Source organism: Serinus canaria, chromosome 1A (genome assembly GCF_022539315.1).
Source record: "Serinus canaria isolate serCan28SL12 chromosome 1A, serCan2020, whole genome shotgun sequence".
Classification (NCBI taxonomy): domain Eukaryota; kingdom Metazoa; phylum Chordata; class Aves; order Passeriformes; family Fringillidae; genus Serinus; species Serinus canaria.
The window spans coordinates 6,427,111-6,444,324 of NC_066314.1; the positions used below are offsets into that span (position 1 = coordinate 6,427,111).

At 42.1% G+C, this 17,214-nt stretch overlaps 1 protein-coding gene across 3 annotated transcripts; it reads left to right on the forward strand.

The window, feature by feature from the left end:
* Nucleotides 1-316: 316 nt before the first annotated feature.
* On the forward strand, nucleotides 317-16,783 carry OPTN (optineurin). 3 transcript variants are annotated; one of them, XM_030238236.2, is made up of 14 exons: nucleotides 317-387; nucleotides 1,040-1,216; nucleotides 2,875-3,077; nucleotides 5,262-5,417; nucleotides 6,480-6,556; nucleotides 8,583-8,717; nucleotides 9,836-9,917; nucleotides 11,180-11,295; nucleotides 11,967-12,116; nucleotides 13,076-13,169; nucleotides 13,841-13,999; nucleotides 14,688-14,818; nucleotides 15,559-15,638; nucleotides 15,787-16,783. In XM_030238236.2, the coding sequence occupies exons 2-14, from the start codon at nucleotides 1,051-1,053 to the stop codon at nucleotides 15,906-15,908; spliced, it is 1,671 nt and encodes a 556-aa protein (XP_030094096.2). In that variant the 5' UTR covers nucleotides 317-387; nucleotides 1,040-1,050; the 3' UTR covers nucleotides 15,909-16,783. The 3 variants fall into 3 exon arrangements, with proteins under 3 accessions (XP_030094096.2, XP_009085138.2, XP_050843962.1); XM_009086890.4 differs by lacking the exon at nucleotides 317-387 and adding an exon at nucleotides 473-616; XM_050988005.1 differs by lacking the exon at nucleotides 317-387 and adding an exon at nucleotides 473-616 and having other exon boundaries at nucleotides 8,586-8,717.
* The last annotated feature ends 431 nt before the right edge of the window (nucleotides 16,784-17,214 follow it).

Consider the following 17,214-nt stretch of genomic DNA (forward strand, 5'->3'; position numbering starts at 1 on the left):
GTGGAGTCAGCGCCCCTGAAGGTGACCGTAAAGGGAAGTCTGGAAGTGGCAGTCAGTGCCATTGCCTGGTTGACAAGGCGGTGCTCAGTCATAAATTGGACTCGAAGATCTCAGAGGTCTTTTCCATATTCATCGACCCGCAGGAATTTTCCCCCTGAGGGGCAGTGCTCCCCACGCCACCTCGCAGCTCCATGAAGGACTTGGCTCCCGCCTCGCTGGGCCGGCGGCCCTCAGGGCTGCAGCCGGGAAAGCGAGCAGGAAGCGAACGCAGCGTGCGGGAGGCGCGGGGCTGGGAAGTCCCCGCGGAGGCGGAGGCGGGGGCGGGGACGGCGGGGGAGGGCGGGCAGGCCGTCCGTCAGCTGAGCGGCCATGGGCGCGCCGTGAGGGGTGAGTGGGGACGAGGTCCCTGAGGCCAGTCCAGAGCGGAGGGTGGCGGTCGCCATGGCCGGGCTCGCCCGGTGACTCGGCGGATCCGGGGTGGGCCTGCGGGAAGGAAGGGCAAGGCGGGGAAACGCCTTTTTGCGGCTCCCGAGGGCCGGTCTGGCCCAGGGACGGAGCGGCCGTGCCTGGGCAGCGGCGGGTGCAGGTGCCGCATCCTCCCCAGCACCGCAGTGGGGTATGCAGGAGAAGGGGAAGTGGGGACGGGAAAGCGAAAATGAAAGTTAAAAATCAGCGGAAACGGGCTCTCGGCGTGAAAAGCGGCGCCGGGGCGCCGACAGGGCCGGGAGGGCGGCGGGGCCCGGGTGCTGTTAGGGATGGGAAGGAGTGGAGAGTCGGGAGTCTCGTTTCATCCCAGAGAAATGGGCTCCTGAGGAAGGGTTGGTTATCCCGAAAGACGTCTTGGGGGTGGTGTGTTTTAGGTCCATGGGGGATTAACTCCCGGATACCCTGGTGTAGCGGGGTTAGGAGGGATTGAAGGTGCCTGTATGCTGTGACAAGGCGTGTGGCTTGAATTTGTTAATAAAATGAGTGTGTGGTAATGCTTTCTTTATAATTGGGCAAGAAATTGAAAGTTTGCTCTTGGCAAACCTTGTAACAGCTGTTTTAGAGATGTCCAACAAGTCGAAGGGCCGTCCTGCTGAAAATGGAGAGCATTCCAAGAGTAAAATGGAAAACGGAGTGGACAGCATGGCAGCCCCAGCCCTTAATACCTACACCCCGGAAGAGATGGTGCAACAGATGAAAGAACTAATCACTGAGAACAATGAGTTAAAAGGTGAATGCACAAGTGAGCTGGTCTTGAAATGAAAGAGCCCTGAGGGGGCTCAAACCCTTCTCTTCTGAAGGGTTTGTTTTGTGCTATGAGTATGAATTCTGTGCTTGTCTGCCCTTGCTGGGCAGCATTTGCTGTATAAACAACTCTGCAAGTGTCAGTGCCAGTTTGATAATACACATTAGTAGGATATTTGGTAGCACACATCAAATTGAATTGGTGTGGTAGATTAGGGGGAGAACAGCCCAACGTAAGGGTGACTTACTTGCTCTTGAGTTTTATATATAAGCACTGTGTATTTTAGAGGGTGACATGAAAAATCTCTTCCTATGATGTGCTATTTGCTCATCAACCCCAAAAAGATTTTTTTGATTTGTATTGTAGAACTGTTTGATCCATTACAAATATTTTGCCAAAGCTGCGTTAGGAGGGATGGGTACTGTACCTCCCATACTTCAAAAAGTGGTGGCTATGGCAGGGTACCTCTGGGAGAAACCAGTAGCCTTCCCTGAAAATTCCTAATTATTTGAGTCCTTCGTGTGAGATACATTTACTTCTGGATCTGGAATTTAGGTGTCAGTTATTTCTTCCTGTAAATGGTTAGAGCAAAACCTGGGGGATCTGAGAATTTTCTTTGTAAAAGACAGAAGTATCTCACTGTTGACAGCAGAGCATGAAGTCACATATCTCCTGTATTGTGATTTTACACTGGTGTTTAAATTCTTCCTGAATTGTCTTTGGATGTGGTCCAGCTTTTCTGTCTCATGGGAATCTAGCAAGAAAGTTGTTTGTGGAAGTTCGTATGGTATTTTGCTAAAAGGTCTTATATAAGGTAATGTTTTGGGAAATATTTACAGCTGCTGTAACTCATAACTTGCAGAATCATTCTCCAGACTATATTTTTTTCCATAACCTGAAGAATTCATGGGCAGTTTATCATATTACATCAGGACATAATGGAAGTTACTGGAAAGTACAAGTATAAAGGATTTTTAAGCAACCAGCTTTGAGTTACTTGCTTTAAAAAAATAATATGTTTAAAATAATTTCACTGACTCTGCCTAAAAATCTTGTAAGCATTTTGCAAGACTGATATTGTCACATACTGACTTTGTTACTTACAGGGAACTGACTTGGCTGTAAGTTGTTTAGTATATTTTTTCAATACTTGTAATCAAATCTTAACCAAATGTTGGGGACAGCGTTGTTGGTCATATTTGAGACATTTGATTTGATAGGATCTGTTTCCATGCAGTCGTTCACCAGTCTAGGATGTTTTCCCTGCTGAGTCTCAGTAGTATCTGAAGCTCAGTTGAGCAGTTTGGTTTGGGCTGATCATGTAAATACCACACACAGCAAGATACCACGTATCTTTTGTGAGCAATTCTTCTGGCTTCTTGGTTTAGGAAAAAATCAAGAAGTCGGTGAGTGTGGGCATGTGATCTCAGCAGTGGATTTAAACTGTTTATTATAGTGCTAAGGGACTATGATAAGTTTAGTTTTGGTATTTAAGGTATGCCAGACAGAGGCTCGTATTTCATACCCAATTATTGCCAACCCATTTGATGCTGAAGAATGCTGAGCTCAGTGTAGTGGAAATCTGCTGTTTCATGGACAGAGTATTGATGTGATTCAATGTCTTCTCTCTGGCTGCCATTTAGAGGCCATGAAGTTGCACAACCAAGCTATGAAGGACCGATATGAGGAACTTTCCACCTGGAGAGAGAAGCAGAAAGAAGAGCGAGAATTTTATGAGTTAAAGTTTAAGGAGGCAAAGCAGTGCTTGCAGGCCAAGTGCATTGAAAATGAACAGCTACAGCAGCAACTTCAGAGCTTAAAGGAAAGAGAAGAAGGAGCTGAAATGGTAAATAAGGAATTGGTTAGATTTGAATTGAAACTCTGGAGCATTCAGTCCCTTCTATGATTCTAGGATTCATCACACTGCGAGGGTTTGGAGATTTGTTAATATCTCCATTTTTATCCTTAGCTCTAAGAAATGGTCTTCACCAGACTTACTTGATAAAGTCAGGCCTTTCAGAGTGTAGTAACAGAAAGTTATGGCACACCTGAGATAATTTACGTTTTTTGTTAGCATTTAGTAAACAATAATAATCAAGCTTTTTTACATAATAAATAAGAACTTACATTTCTTGCTAATTTTTCATTTATTCTTGTATATCTCTTTACTTTATCCTTCCCTTTATTTGTTAGATTATCTGTCCTCACAATCATTTAATTGCTTTTTGTATTGTGTTTCCAAGAGCATGTTTCCAGGGAGAAGTTGACATGTAAATAAGCAAAAAATAAATAAATTACGTGCCATCTATTTTTATTATATCAGTCTTCTTTTCTGAAAGTTCTTTTACTGAGGTCAAATTAGATCTGTGCTTCTGCTGCTCCATTTGAGTCTGACTGAGCTTTCTCTCTGTGTCCTGCCTTTGGCTCTGTTACACATAATTTCTAATGTTGCAGGTGGTTGCACAGTAGCCAGGCAACATTTTGCAGGTGGTACTGAAGGCATCTGTGGGCAAAGCTGATCAAAACAAAACCTGCTTTGTGTCCCAAATGGTCATGTGAAAAGTTAATTAAGAAGTTCATACAGAGACAAACTGATGAGTTCTGTTGTCTGGTACCTCCAAGACCCATGTGGATTCTCTGTTGTCTGATGAAAGATGAGTGTATTAACCTTTTTCTCAACAGAGTCACTAGTAGACTCTCCTTTCCTCCTGACTGTTTGATAGAACTCTGTAAGAAATGTTTCAGCATGTAAATCAAAATTGGCCAAAAGGTCAGAAGATGCAAGGGGGAAGAAAATAATGTTTAAATAGTGTGATTGTGTAAGTATTACTTACACGGTTTTTAGAGACTGAAAGCTGTGTTTCAGATTGTCAAGAAAATTCAGGATTTCAGGATTAAAATGTTCAGAATTACATAAATCTGGGGTTTTTTTTTTAAGGGGAAACAGGGGGTTTATAATCTTTCTATCTGTTGTAGAGCTTCTTGTACTTTGAATGCCTGAGGTATGCTGTTGGCAGAGTTTTCCAGTCTGCTTGAGAAATCTAAAATCTCTTTCATTCCCTGGAACTGACTCTAAATGCATCCTCTTATAGTATAAGCACAAAATCAGAGAGGCAGCAGCAGGTCAGAAGGGCAGAGTGGTATTGAGGGATGGGAGACACTGTCAACACAGAGATAATTTGGAGATTTGGCATAATCATGTCTTAGAATGTAATTCAGACTTCAGGAATTGTTCAGAAGTTGCATTGATGGTATGTGGTGTACTAAAGGCATTATCAGGAGGTGGAAGCTCAGATTACAAAATAAGGAAGAAACAAACTCACAGGGAGAAGTTTCATGATGGGGAGCAGCATTTAAAGAGAAGGAAAAATGAGTTGCTGGTTATGCAGAAGCTTAAGAGAGGGTTTTGAGTAACCTAGAGAAAGGAAGAAGGCAGAAGGCAAAGGAGATGATTGTGATTGGAAGGAGGGAAGTTTGGGGAGAATCTCTGAGGAACAGAGAATTTGCGGAAGGAATCTAGGACTTTGTATGAAAGTCAAGGAATTGGGAAGATTTATACATGGAAATGGGGTACAAAGAAGCTAGAAAGTGGGGAAAGGCTAAGAATGGAGTGTGTGGGAAAATTCTCTGCCCACTGGTATTTTCTTCTTTGGATCTTGGTTAGATTTGGGAGAAGAGGAATAGGGATATGGGTGAAAAAGTGCAAAAATTCTGGAGGTTGGCTGACACTGTGTGTGGTAGCAAAAGGCATAGACACAGGCAAAAATTTACATTCATATTATGTGTGCATTCAGAGAACCAGTCCCATATTTTCCAGCAGTGGGATGCCCAGTGTTTGATTTACTTGGTTTCACAGTTTAGACTTCTTGCTGTTGAGTGAACCAGAACATACTTTAGGGGTCTGTCCTTTGGGATTTTCAGACAAGCCTGAACAGAAGAGAAGGGATGTAGGACACTGTTATGTTCAGGCTGTGTGCTCGTTGGCTGCTGTTCCTTGTTGGTTGGCTAATGCAGGGTGTGTTTATCCCAGGAGGGCTGCGTGGCTCCTGAGAAGGAAGTGAGGCAGCTGAAGTCCCAGGTGCATCGGCTCCAGGCCGAGAAGGCAGATCTGCTCGCCATCATTTCAGAGCTGCAGGTCAAGCTGAACATCTCAGCAGAGGATTCCTTTGTGGAGATTGGGATGAATGTAAGTAAAGGGAACAACAGGAGCACAGTAACCTGCAACCAGGTGCCAGGCTAAATAATTCTGTCATTCTTTGAGTCTTTCTGTCATTGCTAGATTACCTGCAGTACAGCACTTGTGTCTTAAAGGACTTGGAATTAGTTTTTGTCCTTCCACTCTAAAGCTCTAAGTAAATTAATTTCATAGATAGCCTCTGTTGCACCAGTTAAAAATGTTAAGTCTTGTCTTAGTTGAAATTTCTGGGAACATCAGTACTATCTTTTGTTAAGGGGCAACACCTATGCATCAGTGGGGTATTTTCTTTTGAAAATGGGGCTTACTTCCTACTGACAGATAAATAGAGATGCAGGCAAACAAAACTTAAGTTCTAAACTATAGAGAGTATTCTCTAGAGGCAAAATAATGTACTTTTTTTGCTGTTCTTGTATCTGGAAAATCTTCACAGGCAAACTGAAGTATGATAATACAGGCCTCTCCTACCCCTCTATTCCCCATATCCTCCCTCTGGAAAGTAGATGTGCAACAAGAAATTTTAAAAATGTAATTAAAATTTGTTTGGAGTTGTCAGAGAAAACATAGGGGTGCATTCTCCTTTTTATTTGCTAGAAGGATTCTCCTTTGGGCTACAAAGTGTGGTTTGTAGGAGTGGGGAGTTTGTCAAGGAGTGGGGTTTGTAGTGGGAAAGAAGAGTGGTTCTTTTAGGAGGCTGGACAGTGATCTCTAGGCTTATATTGAAAATCAACTGCAGTGCCATTGTCTTGCTGTGTGCCCAGTCATCTTCAAGGGGAGGAGTGGCTGTGGAAGTTGCTGATGAATGGAGAGGGGCAAATCTCATTGTTTTTCCTATTCTCTAATCAAGCTGGAAGAGATACAGAGAAAGGCATGTGAAGTATTTAAATTAAGAATTTCCAAACATAAAGATTATCTGTGGGAGTTTTTTTATTTATTTGTGTTGCCATAATAGCAATTCTCCCTGGTTTTCTTCATTCCTTAACTCAAATAAATAAAGTCCTGCTGTTCTGCTTAGATAAAATACTGAGCTAATAGTGTTTTTTTCTCTCCTAGGAAGGGGAAATAAATAGAACTGCAAAGGAACATCAAGAGAATAGTGGTGAAATGCCCAGTGATGTTGCTGTCTACATGTACGTAGGTTCTTGTGTGATATGTGTCATTCAGACTTCTGCCTTGGGTTTTGTTTTCAATGTAAGGGAATTTCTTTCTATGAGGAATACACTAGAAAATCCTCTTTTTCTTTGGCTTTGCACCCCTCCATTGCAGTAGCTCTACCTCCTAGCATGCAGTAAGACCCTCAGCTCTCTGGCATTTTTCCTTCCAATTTTTACTAGCTGACAAGAGGGAGTGCATTCTGACTTGCCAACTCTTCAGTCTTTTAAAGGAGGCCAAACAGAAAAGACAAAGAGGCTGCAGGGACTTCTTCCCCCTTAATAATTGGAGACCATCTAATAGAGTATCTGTCCTCTACCCAATTATACTGGTGTTGGTAAGAGTCAGAGGTCTTGTAGTCTTTCAGATCTGACCCTGTTGGACTGTGGTTGGTATGAAGTGTATCATGATGGGGTAGACACACAGTGCAATACAGTCTTCACTTTTCAGGTTATTGGGTTTAAGGTAGCAGCATTCTGTTCAGGTTACTTCTCAAATTTTGATCTTTACATCAGCTCCAGGACACAAGGGACTTTCTTGCCCCTGGCTGAACCTTTACTCCTCGTGGACATAGACATCTGATACCGTTCAACTTTCCATTTTGGATACTGCCCAGTTTATAGCTAGATGGTTTTGGCTGAACTCTTATTTACTTTGTGCCTTTGCTTTTAAAAGGGAAGGATACAGAAAATGCTAAGGACATAGCAGGCCAGAAAGCTGTGCTCCATGTTGTCACTCCTATGTCACTGCAAGGGAGAGCAGTGCTTCAGTGTAATATCAGAGAAACTTGTCCCTCAGCATGCAGATAAGAAGTCGAAGGAAGAAAAAGAAGGAAAAAAAAAGGGTGTTACAGTTGTGGACAAAACTGAAAGAGTTGCTGACCACAGACCAAGCTGCAAGTATTAAGCTTGTTCATGGCTTGTGAGAGCACTGATTATGAGAAGACATTCCCTGTGAACTTGCTTACCTTTGGAGGAGAATCTGGGCCATATCTACAAGAACAGGGGGCATACGTACCTCTTAAAATATTTCCACTGTCACCACGTGTCTTTGTCCAGTGCTGAAACTTTAGACGGGTGCTGTTAACAGGTTCAATGAAATGTGATCCACTCAGGATGGATTTATTTCTGTAAGGGTAGAACTGCACTAAAAATCCCCTGATAAAAGTTATTTACTTAAAATATCCTGGCTGAACACTGTCTTTTGGGTATTGAATTTTGCTCACCAGAGGTTTCTAGCTCTCAGAAGCACACAGAAGACTCTGCTTTGCTTTCTTTTCTGAACTACAAAAGCAGAATTTTTAACACATGCTGTTTTACAGCTGAGACTCTGAAATATACAGTCTAACTTGCCAGTCATCCATACAGTTTGGGGATTTTGACTTTCTGTTTAGATGGCCATAAAAATGAATATAATGGAACACAGTATTTTATCACTTATCCTATTTTTTTTTAGCTTTGTATTTGTTCTGGTTCAATTTGCAGTAGCAAAATACAATTTTGAAAAGAGCTATAGAATGTGAGGAGGGTAAAGTGTTAAAGAGATTTTTTTCTGAACAAGAAAGTGATTTCTGATCACCATTTTTAGGGCGATACGCTTTCTTTTCCATAAAGGAGCAAGGCAGAGATAAGAAATGTTCCCTGCTTTATTGTGAGAAAGTCGTTTGTAGGAATGCACAGCAGCACTTTGCAGAAAGGGCTGCAAAATAGATCAGAATAAGTGCACTGGGTTTTGTATTGCCATGACTGCTTTTGCTTCCCTTGCCTAAGTGCTAAATTGTTCCCTCAGCTGGAAGGGGACTGCCTGTGTCCTTCATTTGCACTCACAGGGGCTGTGGCTATTGGTCTTGGTTTTTGGGAATTGGGAATGAACCCTTTGCTCAGAGCACTGGTTTCCAGCACTGTGTGAATTGGTGGCCTCTCAGACTGGATTCCAGCATTAGGGTTAAGGGAGTGTGCTGCTAAGGGGGTAGCTGTTGTTATTTACATCTGGTTTGGTTTGAAGCAGGAGCAAATCTGCAGATGAATCGAAGAATTTGGAGTCTGAGGAGCTCACTGTGAGCCAGCTGCTCTGCAGCCTTAGAAATGAAACTCAGAAGAGGGAAAAGCTTGAGGAGGAGCTGCAGGATCACAGAGAGAGGTATGAAGTAGGTGCACTGTAACATTTGGAGCTGTTTTCTTTCAGGGCTGCTGCAGTTACCAAGCTTCTGAATGATCAGCAACAAGCTGAAATATCAGTGTGATCTGTGGAATTTCCTGAGCACTCAGTTGTAATAACATTTTGTGGTTATCCGTATAGGGATAAACCACAGTTCTCTTTCAAGGGATTTTATTTTCATTTTCTTAAGTGCCACAGATCAAGGCGCATTACCAATTTCCTCTTGGGTTTGAACTATCCTTGGGTTATTCAGAAAGATAGGATGACTAGTTGAGGCTGTTCTCTCCATTCACTCCTCCATAGTTATTTGGCTTTGGATGAATCATCTCTGTGTGCAGCCTTAACCAAATCACTATGTCTAAAACAGGATTATAGTTCTCTTTGTGATACTGGCAGGCTACATTTAGCAGTGTGTGAGCTTGCAAAAGCTCCTTAGAAATGTCTAAAATAAGTTTAATTCCAAACTTTCCTAAGAGAGAGTTTTCACAGTGAGACCTGTATGAAGGTCTGTCTCAGCTCAGTTCTGTGGGTGTAAATCAGCACAACTGTTCAGGAGTGGCCAATTCCCCAAGCAGTTCCAGATCTGCACTTCAGAGAAACAGAGTAAGACATTATCTACTATGAAAGGTTAGTGTCACAGGAATTGCTTCTATGTGGTCTTCCTAGAAGAGGTAATGAGCCATAACCAAACAATTCTTAGAAACCTCAGCCCCTGAAAATACCACAGGAAAACAGAGACAATATTAATCACTGGATTCAGTGAACAGAAAGATCTGTTTCCAGAGTGTTGGCAGTTTTGGACTGTACCAAAGATCAGTCCCTTTGGACTGAATGTCATGGTCTTCATCATACCTGCAGACTTATACATCCATTTTAATTAAATGTACACAGTGTCCTGTGTTCTTCAAGAACTCCCATGATTGTGCAGGTCTTCCTGTATGTCTGTGCTTTCCATTCTGCCTTGTAATTTTTTTTTTTTTTTTTTTTGGTGGCTTTCATGTTACAAAGAGAGTCATCACTTGCATGAGATCCTTGTATAGTCACAATCTCACCTGAAGCATAAGCCAAATCCATCATTATTGGCCCCTTCTCTTTTCCAGACTGTCAAAGCTGGAGAAGGAGAGCAGAAACTGCCTGGAGAGAGGGACACAAACTGAACAGGAAGAAGAGAGTTCAGAAGCTGTAAGTTCCTGTCCTTAGTCAGGATATAACAACATAGAGTTGACTTGTTGAGGTCACCAACCTCAGGGTCTAGATTTCCACTTGCACTGAGGGAGCAAAGGGCAATTGTCCCGTACAGGTAATGGAAGCGAACTTTGATGTATCTTAGAGGTGGTTCCACATTACACCAGCTACTGCAAAGGGGTGGGATTGGGGACCGAGTATTCAGGGGGCTTGGCTTAACTGCAGTTATACCACATTGCCCTGGCCATGCTGAGTAGGCAGAGACAAATACAATGATTTCTACCTCCAGAAATCATCTAGACTGTGTGAATTTCCTTACTGCTGCCTAGGTCAGCTTTTGGATCAGAATCCAGTGACAGCATACTGTAAAACAGACTTTAAATATAGAGCTCATATGGCACCTGCTTTAGGTTTGTTCATGATTTTAGTGGGATTACAATGGTGGGGCATAACTATTTTGGATTGAGACGCAGTTCCAGGCAGAAACTTAGTCCTGATGTTCTCAATTAAGATTTGAAAGAGTGCTGGGGTTGGCATTCAACTCCAGATGCTTAAACTTCTGTGCCTGCAGCTGTAAGCTTCTGTGTGACGTGAGAGTGCAACCCCATAGGCTTGGAGGTCCATGCTGGTTTAGTGCAGCTGCATAATACAGGCAGCTAAGAGTGCTTGTATGTGAGGTGTGTGAGTTTCTGAAGGGCTGCATGAGACTTGGAAATATGCTATGGGACCTGCTGGAGACCTGTGCCCTTCTGAAGGTCGGGAGAAGTATTTTAGGGCAGGGCTGGGTTGGTTAAACAAGACCAGTCTGCAGTCAGGCCAAGAGATGCCCTTCCTAGGGAAAGCAGATGATGTCTCAGTTAATTAATGTTTTCCAGTGCTCTTATCTCCACTTTGCCTGAATTACAGCCTGGGCCCAACACTCTTCATTGAAGTGGACATTGAGGTCAGCACTTGTGCTTGTGCTGGCAGCTGTTTCCATGTACACTGTTGTGTTTCTTCAGAGGCTCCTGTCAGCAGAGCTCATGTTACCTACCTCTGTGGTAAAATGTAAATCTTTAGTGGAACAATGTGGGCTGCAGCGTGGAATAATTGTGAAGCCTTGTACATGAGGCCTTATTACTGAGTATAGACTGTAACTGTGCAAACTAACTTAAGTAGGAAGTCTCACTCTAGAGAAAGCTGCCTATCTTTCTTAGCCTGTAACTTTACTATCTTGAATTGTCCATATGTAATTTTCTTTTTTTTTTTTTCTCTAAAAGGTTGGCAGTGAAGTAGAAGCCCTGAATCTGCAAGTTTGTGCTCTGTTTAAAGAGCTTCAGGAAGCCCATGAGAAGTTAAAAGAAGCAGAATTGATTCAGAAGAAGCTTCAAGAAAAGTAAGGCTCAGAAGAGCAAAAGTTCTGTCATGACACCCAGTACATACTTGTATGATAACTCCCATCTTGGGAAACTCACCATCTCTACAAATATCAACTTAAATAACTGTTTCATAGAAGTGCTTTTAAAGAGTGCTTGTTCTTTGTAAGTGGTGAAGTGCAGAAATACAGCAATTGTCAGAAAATCTGAGCTGCCAACCTAGTTCTGCAAATAGAACCTCAGTGCCTTGAATTATAAGATTTGGGTTGTAACCCTTCATGATGTAAAGAAAAATATTTTATGTTTTCTCTTTCACATAATCAATGCCTATTCTGGCTTTAGGGGGAAAAAGCCAGGGGACTTGGTTATAACCTTTTCACATGAGCTGTCTGGGCTTTTGAAGAAAATTGTGTAGGTTATAAAAGTAGTTACAAGACCTTCATTTTTTTTGCTTAGTTTTCTGTCAAATTCCAGTTCTTTGAGATTCATAATAGTAAGAAAATAAATGTTGGTTTCTATAGCTTTGTTTTCTGATGGTTGTGTATAGACTGATTTTTCTTTCCCTGTTTTTCATCAAAATAAGCCTTTAAAGTGAACCATACAAATACTCTTTTTGCTATATACCTTGTGGGAAAAAATCCATCAGGAGAGGGTGAACAGAAGAGATCAACCTTTTTTTCTTTTCTATCAGGTGCCAGGTACTGGAAAGAAAAAGCTTGGCTGCTGCATCAGAATTGGAGGAGAAGCAGCAGCTGATATACACCATCAAGAAGCTGGAACTTCAGGTGGAGAGCATGCAGGCAGAGGTCAAGCTGGAACAAGCCAAGACACATGAAGAAAAGTGAGTATGACTTGGCTTTGTATTCCAAGAAGGTATTGTCAGCGAAGAAGAGAAATCCAAGGGAACCCAGCCAAAGGGAAATTGAATCTGAAATACTACTTTTGTGTCCTGTACCCTTTGAACTATGCTGTGTTTGTAGATTATGAAATAGAAGTCTGTATTCTTTCCTCTACTGAGCCCCTCACGTAGGAATACTTGAGCTGTCAACTCTGACTTGTATCTTCCTTTAATCATAAAGTGCAAGGTGGAATAGAGCTGCGTGTAACATACAAGAGGAAGCAGAGAAGTGACAACAGCTGTGCCGCTGACTAGCAGGGGTAAATGCGGACACATCTTGGAGGGCAGGGACAAGTCAGGTGGTGACAGTGCTGGGAAAGTGACATTAATGAAGAGGTCTGCAATCCCTACAATATGTTTGCACGAGTCAAGTGTGTGGTCAGGCTGAGGTAAAGAGAGGCTGTTTGCTTTGGCTCCCTGCTCCCTTTCATGTGCAGTCCGTGTAAGGAGTGTGAAAATGTCAGTCCAAGCTGTTCAGAGAGGCTGAGCTTCCTGAAGGACACATCTTCAGCTGCTGCAGAAGCTGCTCATTGTCTTCAGAGTCTGTTGCTGGTTATTCTGATAAATTCTCCTTCACCTGAAGTCTGAGTCAAGACTTGGATTCTAAGAAGGGTGTTACATTGAACAGAATTTGTGAGCTTCATGTAAAAAAAACCTGAGTGGTGGATTCTTCAATATGAAATGCGGATTATCAATAAGGACATTGGTTTGCACTCAATCCATGGATAGAGCAGCACACAACTCATTGGAAGAGAGATGTTGAAACATGGGGCATGACTTTTTCTCACCAGAAGTGCACAGTGATTAGCAAGGAGCTGGTAGTGGCTTTTTTTAAAGTTCTAACGTTACTTAGATTTCAAATATTTGTTTTAAATTTTCATCTCTTTTCTTGTCATAAACAGGACAAGATACAATAACCTCCAGGATTCATATAGCAAACTCCTTCCAGAACTCACTGAGGCAAAGAAACAAATTGATGAAATGAAACTCAAAGAGGTAAAATCATCACAAGAAGAAATCATAATTAATTAGGGGTGAGGGGGTAGGGATGGGAGAACATCTTTAGGATCAGATTTGGGCAGGAAACAACTGTCATCCCTTCTACATAATTACATGCAACATAGCAGCAGTGCTCTGATAAACATAGATCCTGTGCTGTCAGTTACAGAAAACTTTATCCACACATCAGTACTTCCATGGTGTTTTCTGGGTAGGGTCTAATCTGCAGTGCAGTGCAGCACAGAGTCCAGTCCTCACACAGAAGTGATAGATACATCAGTGTTCCTGCAGCATCATTTATAAAAATGTGGGAAGGTAAATCTCTAAACATTTTTGTATTCTTAAATAGAATGCCTGCCACAGTGAGGTCTTGTTAGGAACTGAATCACCATGGAAGTGCCATACTGTTCTATGTAATTTCAGAAACTGGGAAAACGTCTTTTACAGTGTCCACTAGGGGGTTGTCTTTTAACTTGATACAATGTAGCTTGAAAGCTCAAAACTAATCCTTAAGGTAAAATATCAGTCACCACTACTGTCTTAGTCCAAGTTCCTTTGGTGACCAAAATGGGTACCTTTACCAAGGACAGGAGGAGTAAGAAGCAAACTTTTACTTTGAGGAGGGTCATATTTGGAGTTCATCTCATAATCACAGTTCTTCTTCGCAGCTGGACAGAGTAGATAAAGCTTTGGTGGAACAACTGACAGCAAAGGTGGAGTTGGCAGAACAAGCCCTTGCTGCAAAGCAGCTCCAGATAGATGAAATGAAGCAGACAATTGCTAAGCAAGAGGAGGATCTTGAAACTATGTCTGTGCTCCGTGCTCAGGTATCAGCTCTTCTACACAAACTGGCTACTTCCCCCACCCAATATTCAGAAACCAGGAGTCCCATATTCAGAAACTCTGGAATGCTGAATAGGTTTTCTCAGCTTCAAAGCATAACACCCCTTCCTTGGCTTGACTTGGCTTGTCAGCCAAGATACCTGCAGAGCCTTTACCCACTGTATTCTAGGGCTCTGTAGAGTAGGAGGAACTGTGTATGCTGGAGTCTGGCACAACAAACAGAAGTTGAGAGTAGATGTGTATTTAGAACCACTGGCTTAAGAATCACTGCATATGTTTTAGGAATGATTTTACTCAAACCAGCATTTGTTAAGTGATTAAAAAGGGTTTGCCTCACATTCAAGGCGCAGAACTGGCATCTTGGCCTGGTTCCACTATCTGAGCCACAGATATGTCAGTGTCATCAGTCAAGTCACCTCCTCACTGCTTGTCTGTGCCTCCTTTCTGCCTCTGTACAGCAGAGGCAATACCTGTGTCCCAGGTAAGACACTCAGAGTATCTTTTGCAGAGTCCAGAAAGCATTAGGCTTCCTCACCTTGGGAGAAGTGCAGGTCTTAGCTTTGCAGTGTTTTGAGTAGATGCAGATTATGATACAGATTTGTGATTTTGACATGTAATATACAGTTCAGTCAAAGTTACAGATTTTCAGCTTGATTTCATTTCTCTGATCAGATGGAGGTTTATTGTTCTGATTTTCATGCTGAGAGGGCAGCAAGAGAGAAGATCCATGAGGAGAAGGAGCAGTTGGCTGTCCAGCTGGCATACCTACTAAAAGAGCAGCAAAACTTTGAAGACCTTGGCCGGTGAGAACAGACTTTGGCTGAACTGCCTTTGCACTGTCCCGTTACTCTGTGTACTGGTGTTGACCAACATTGTCTTTGTGAGCATCTCAGTAGAAAGGCAAATAACTTTGCAGACATTTCTTGCTTAATTTGAATTGAAAAGGAGAAAAAAAAAATTAATTGACTCACTTCTCAATTTTCTGGTAGAATCTCTGTAAAGTGTGTTAGTTCTTAGTTGGGTGCCTTAGTAAGTTTTCATTTCAGATGATGCAAGGTTGGTAAATTCTCCCTGTTGATCCATGTGAGTTTCTTTGGGTTTTGGCCTCAATTTTAGCTGTGATTCTGCAGCTAATCTGCATGTGTGTCAGGGATATCTGCTGCTTCTCCAGGAGGCAGCGGTGAGTACACAGTTCCGAGTACTGTGGTAGTTGAATCAAGTTACATTTCACATTAACTGCACACTGAGTCCTTTTTATGGTAGAACTTGCTTTTCTACTTAAAGCAAATTTGCAGTTTTCCCTGAACAGCTGAGAGTCCTTGGAGTTTTCCAGAGAAGGGTGCCCTGGATCCCTAGGTGTGTGGCTGCCCAAATCCTGCTGCTGGTGTCAGTTGCATGACCCTGATTTCAGCAGACCTCTGGCATGATCTCACAAAGCAGTGGCATTTCTAGGCCCTGTTTCTGAGCAGCAGTTGTGAACTAAATGCATGACCAGATGACAGGAGTCTGTTTTCAGAGCCCTTGACCTGTTTATTACCCACAGAACCTCTCTGGCAGAGATGCAGAGTCGCCACGGAGCCAGGATGCCGGATCGGGAGCGCTCACCTCACCTTGTCCAAAGAGGTACTGCAGGCACCTTCTCCAGCCCTCGGGGTCAGGTTCAGGTTAAAGCAGCTTTGCTTGGCTGCAGACAACGTCCCTGTGGTTATCTCTCTGCAGAGAGGAAAACTGGGTAATATAATATTTCATCATTTATCTTCTCTGCTTGCAGGAACTAATAGTCAAGACTGGCCAGAGCAGCGGAATATTTCTATTTATTCATGTCCTAAATGTGAAGAAATCCTACCTGATTTGGACACACTGCAGATTCACGTTATGGACTGCATTAATTGAGTGATGCTTTCCAGTTCTTTGTCTTCTGGAATTTCACCTGCCAAACACTTGGGGGTTTTTTCCTTCTTGCTCAAATAATGCTCAGCTCTTATGTCCTATGAAGGAGGTTTTCAGAGGTTTGCTTTGCTAATTCAATGGGAAAAGGGTAAAAACTCTTCCTATGTCCTGGAGTGACTAATCTTGTTGTAATCTGATTTAGGGAAGGAGTTTTCATAGATTAACAACATGGATGTGCTACAGAACTTGCAGTGTGTCTGCTGCTATGAAACCTTTCAGGAACATTCCCCTGAAGTGCTCTGCTCTATGGCTACTCTGCAGAACAGGGCTGAATCACTGAAGTCAGAGGAGCGATGAGATATTTGCTGATCAAATATATATATATATATATATTTATATAAAATATCTGTGAGCCTATAAATACTTCATCTCTTACATACTATATACCAGGAAAGTAATACACGAAAAAAGCTGTTTGAGAAGCTTTCAGCAAAATGGAATAGTGCTGTACTCATCGAGAATTTGAAGTGAACCCTGATCTTTCTCCAGATGGCCATTTCATTGCTGCCCTTGTGACCATACTAATCTGATGTTAAATTTTTGATGGCTTATGTAACTTCTTGCTTTAGCCAGATGTGGGTATGGTTTAAAACAGATCAGCTAGGTCTGATATATGTAGCTCCTGCTGTACTCAAGTCACTTGGTTTTATAGAACTGTTAATTTTTATGATGTTGTCTTAATTTTTCTTTATTATAATACAAGCTTTTGAACTTATACAGTATTGTGGTAGAAAGCACTGAGATGGATGTAACCTAATTTAAAAAGAGTATAGTGGATTTTCACGTATCAAAATAAATCTATTACAATTATAAATTTATCTGTGCCTCTGAGTACGTGGGAGACTGGAAAAGGATTTCAAATTCCTATGTCTGAAAAGCTTGTGTAGAAACAACTGTAGTGGATTAGTTCTATTCTTATGCTCCCAGGTGTTTTTATCTCAACAAAAAGGAGAAAAATCCCTTTTTTGTCATTGTAATTTGAGTAAGTTTTTTACTTTGCTTGTTGTCACTGTTGTTTTAATTATCACTTTTAGACTCTGGATTCTTATTTTCTGTTATAGCTCATCTATAGCTTCATCCATAATTTCAGGTAACACAAGAGCTGACTGTTGTGAGTAGGTATTTATCAGCCTCCTTGTAACCTTCTTCATCCATTACAAGTAGTCCCAGCAGATGCAATCTCTTACGGGCTTTTAATTGGTTCCTTTTGACAGTAGGATTTATAGGCTTTTTTTACCCTGAATCCAGT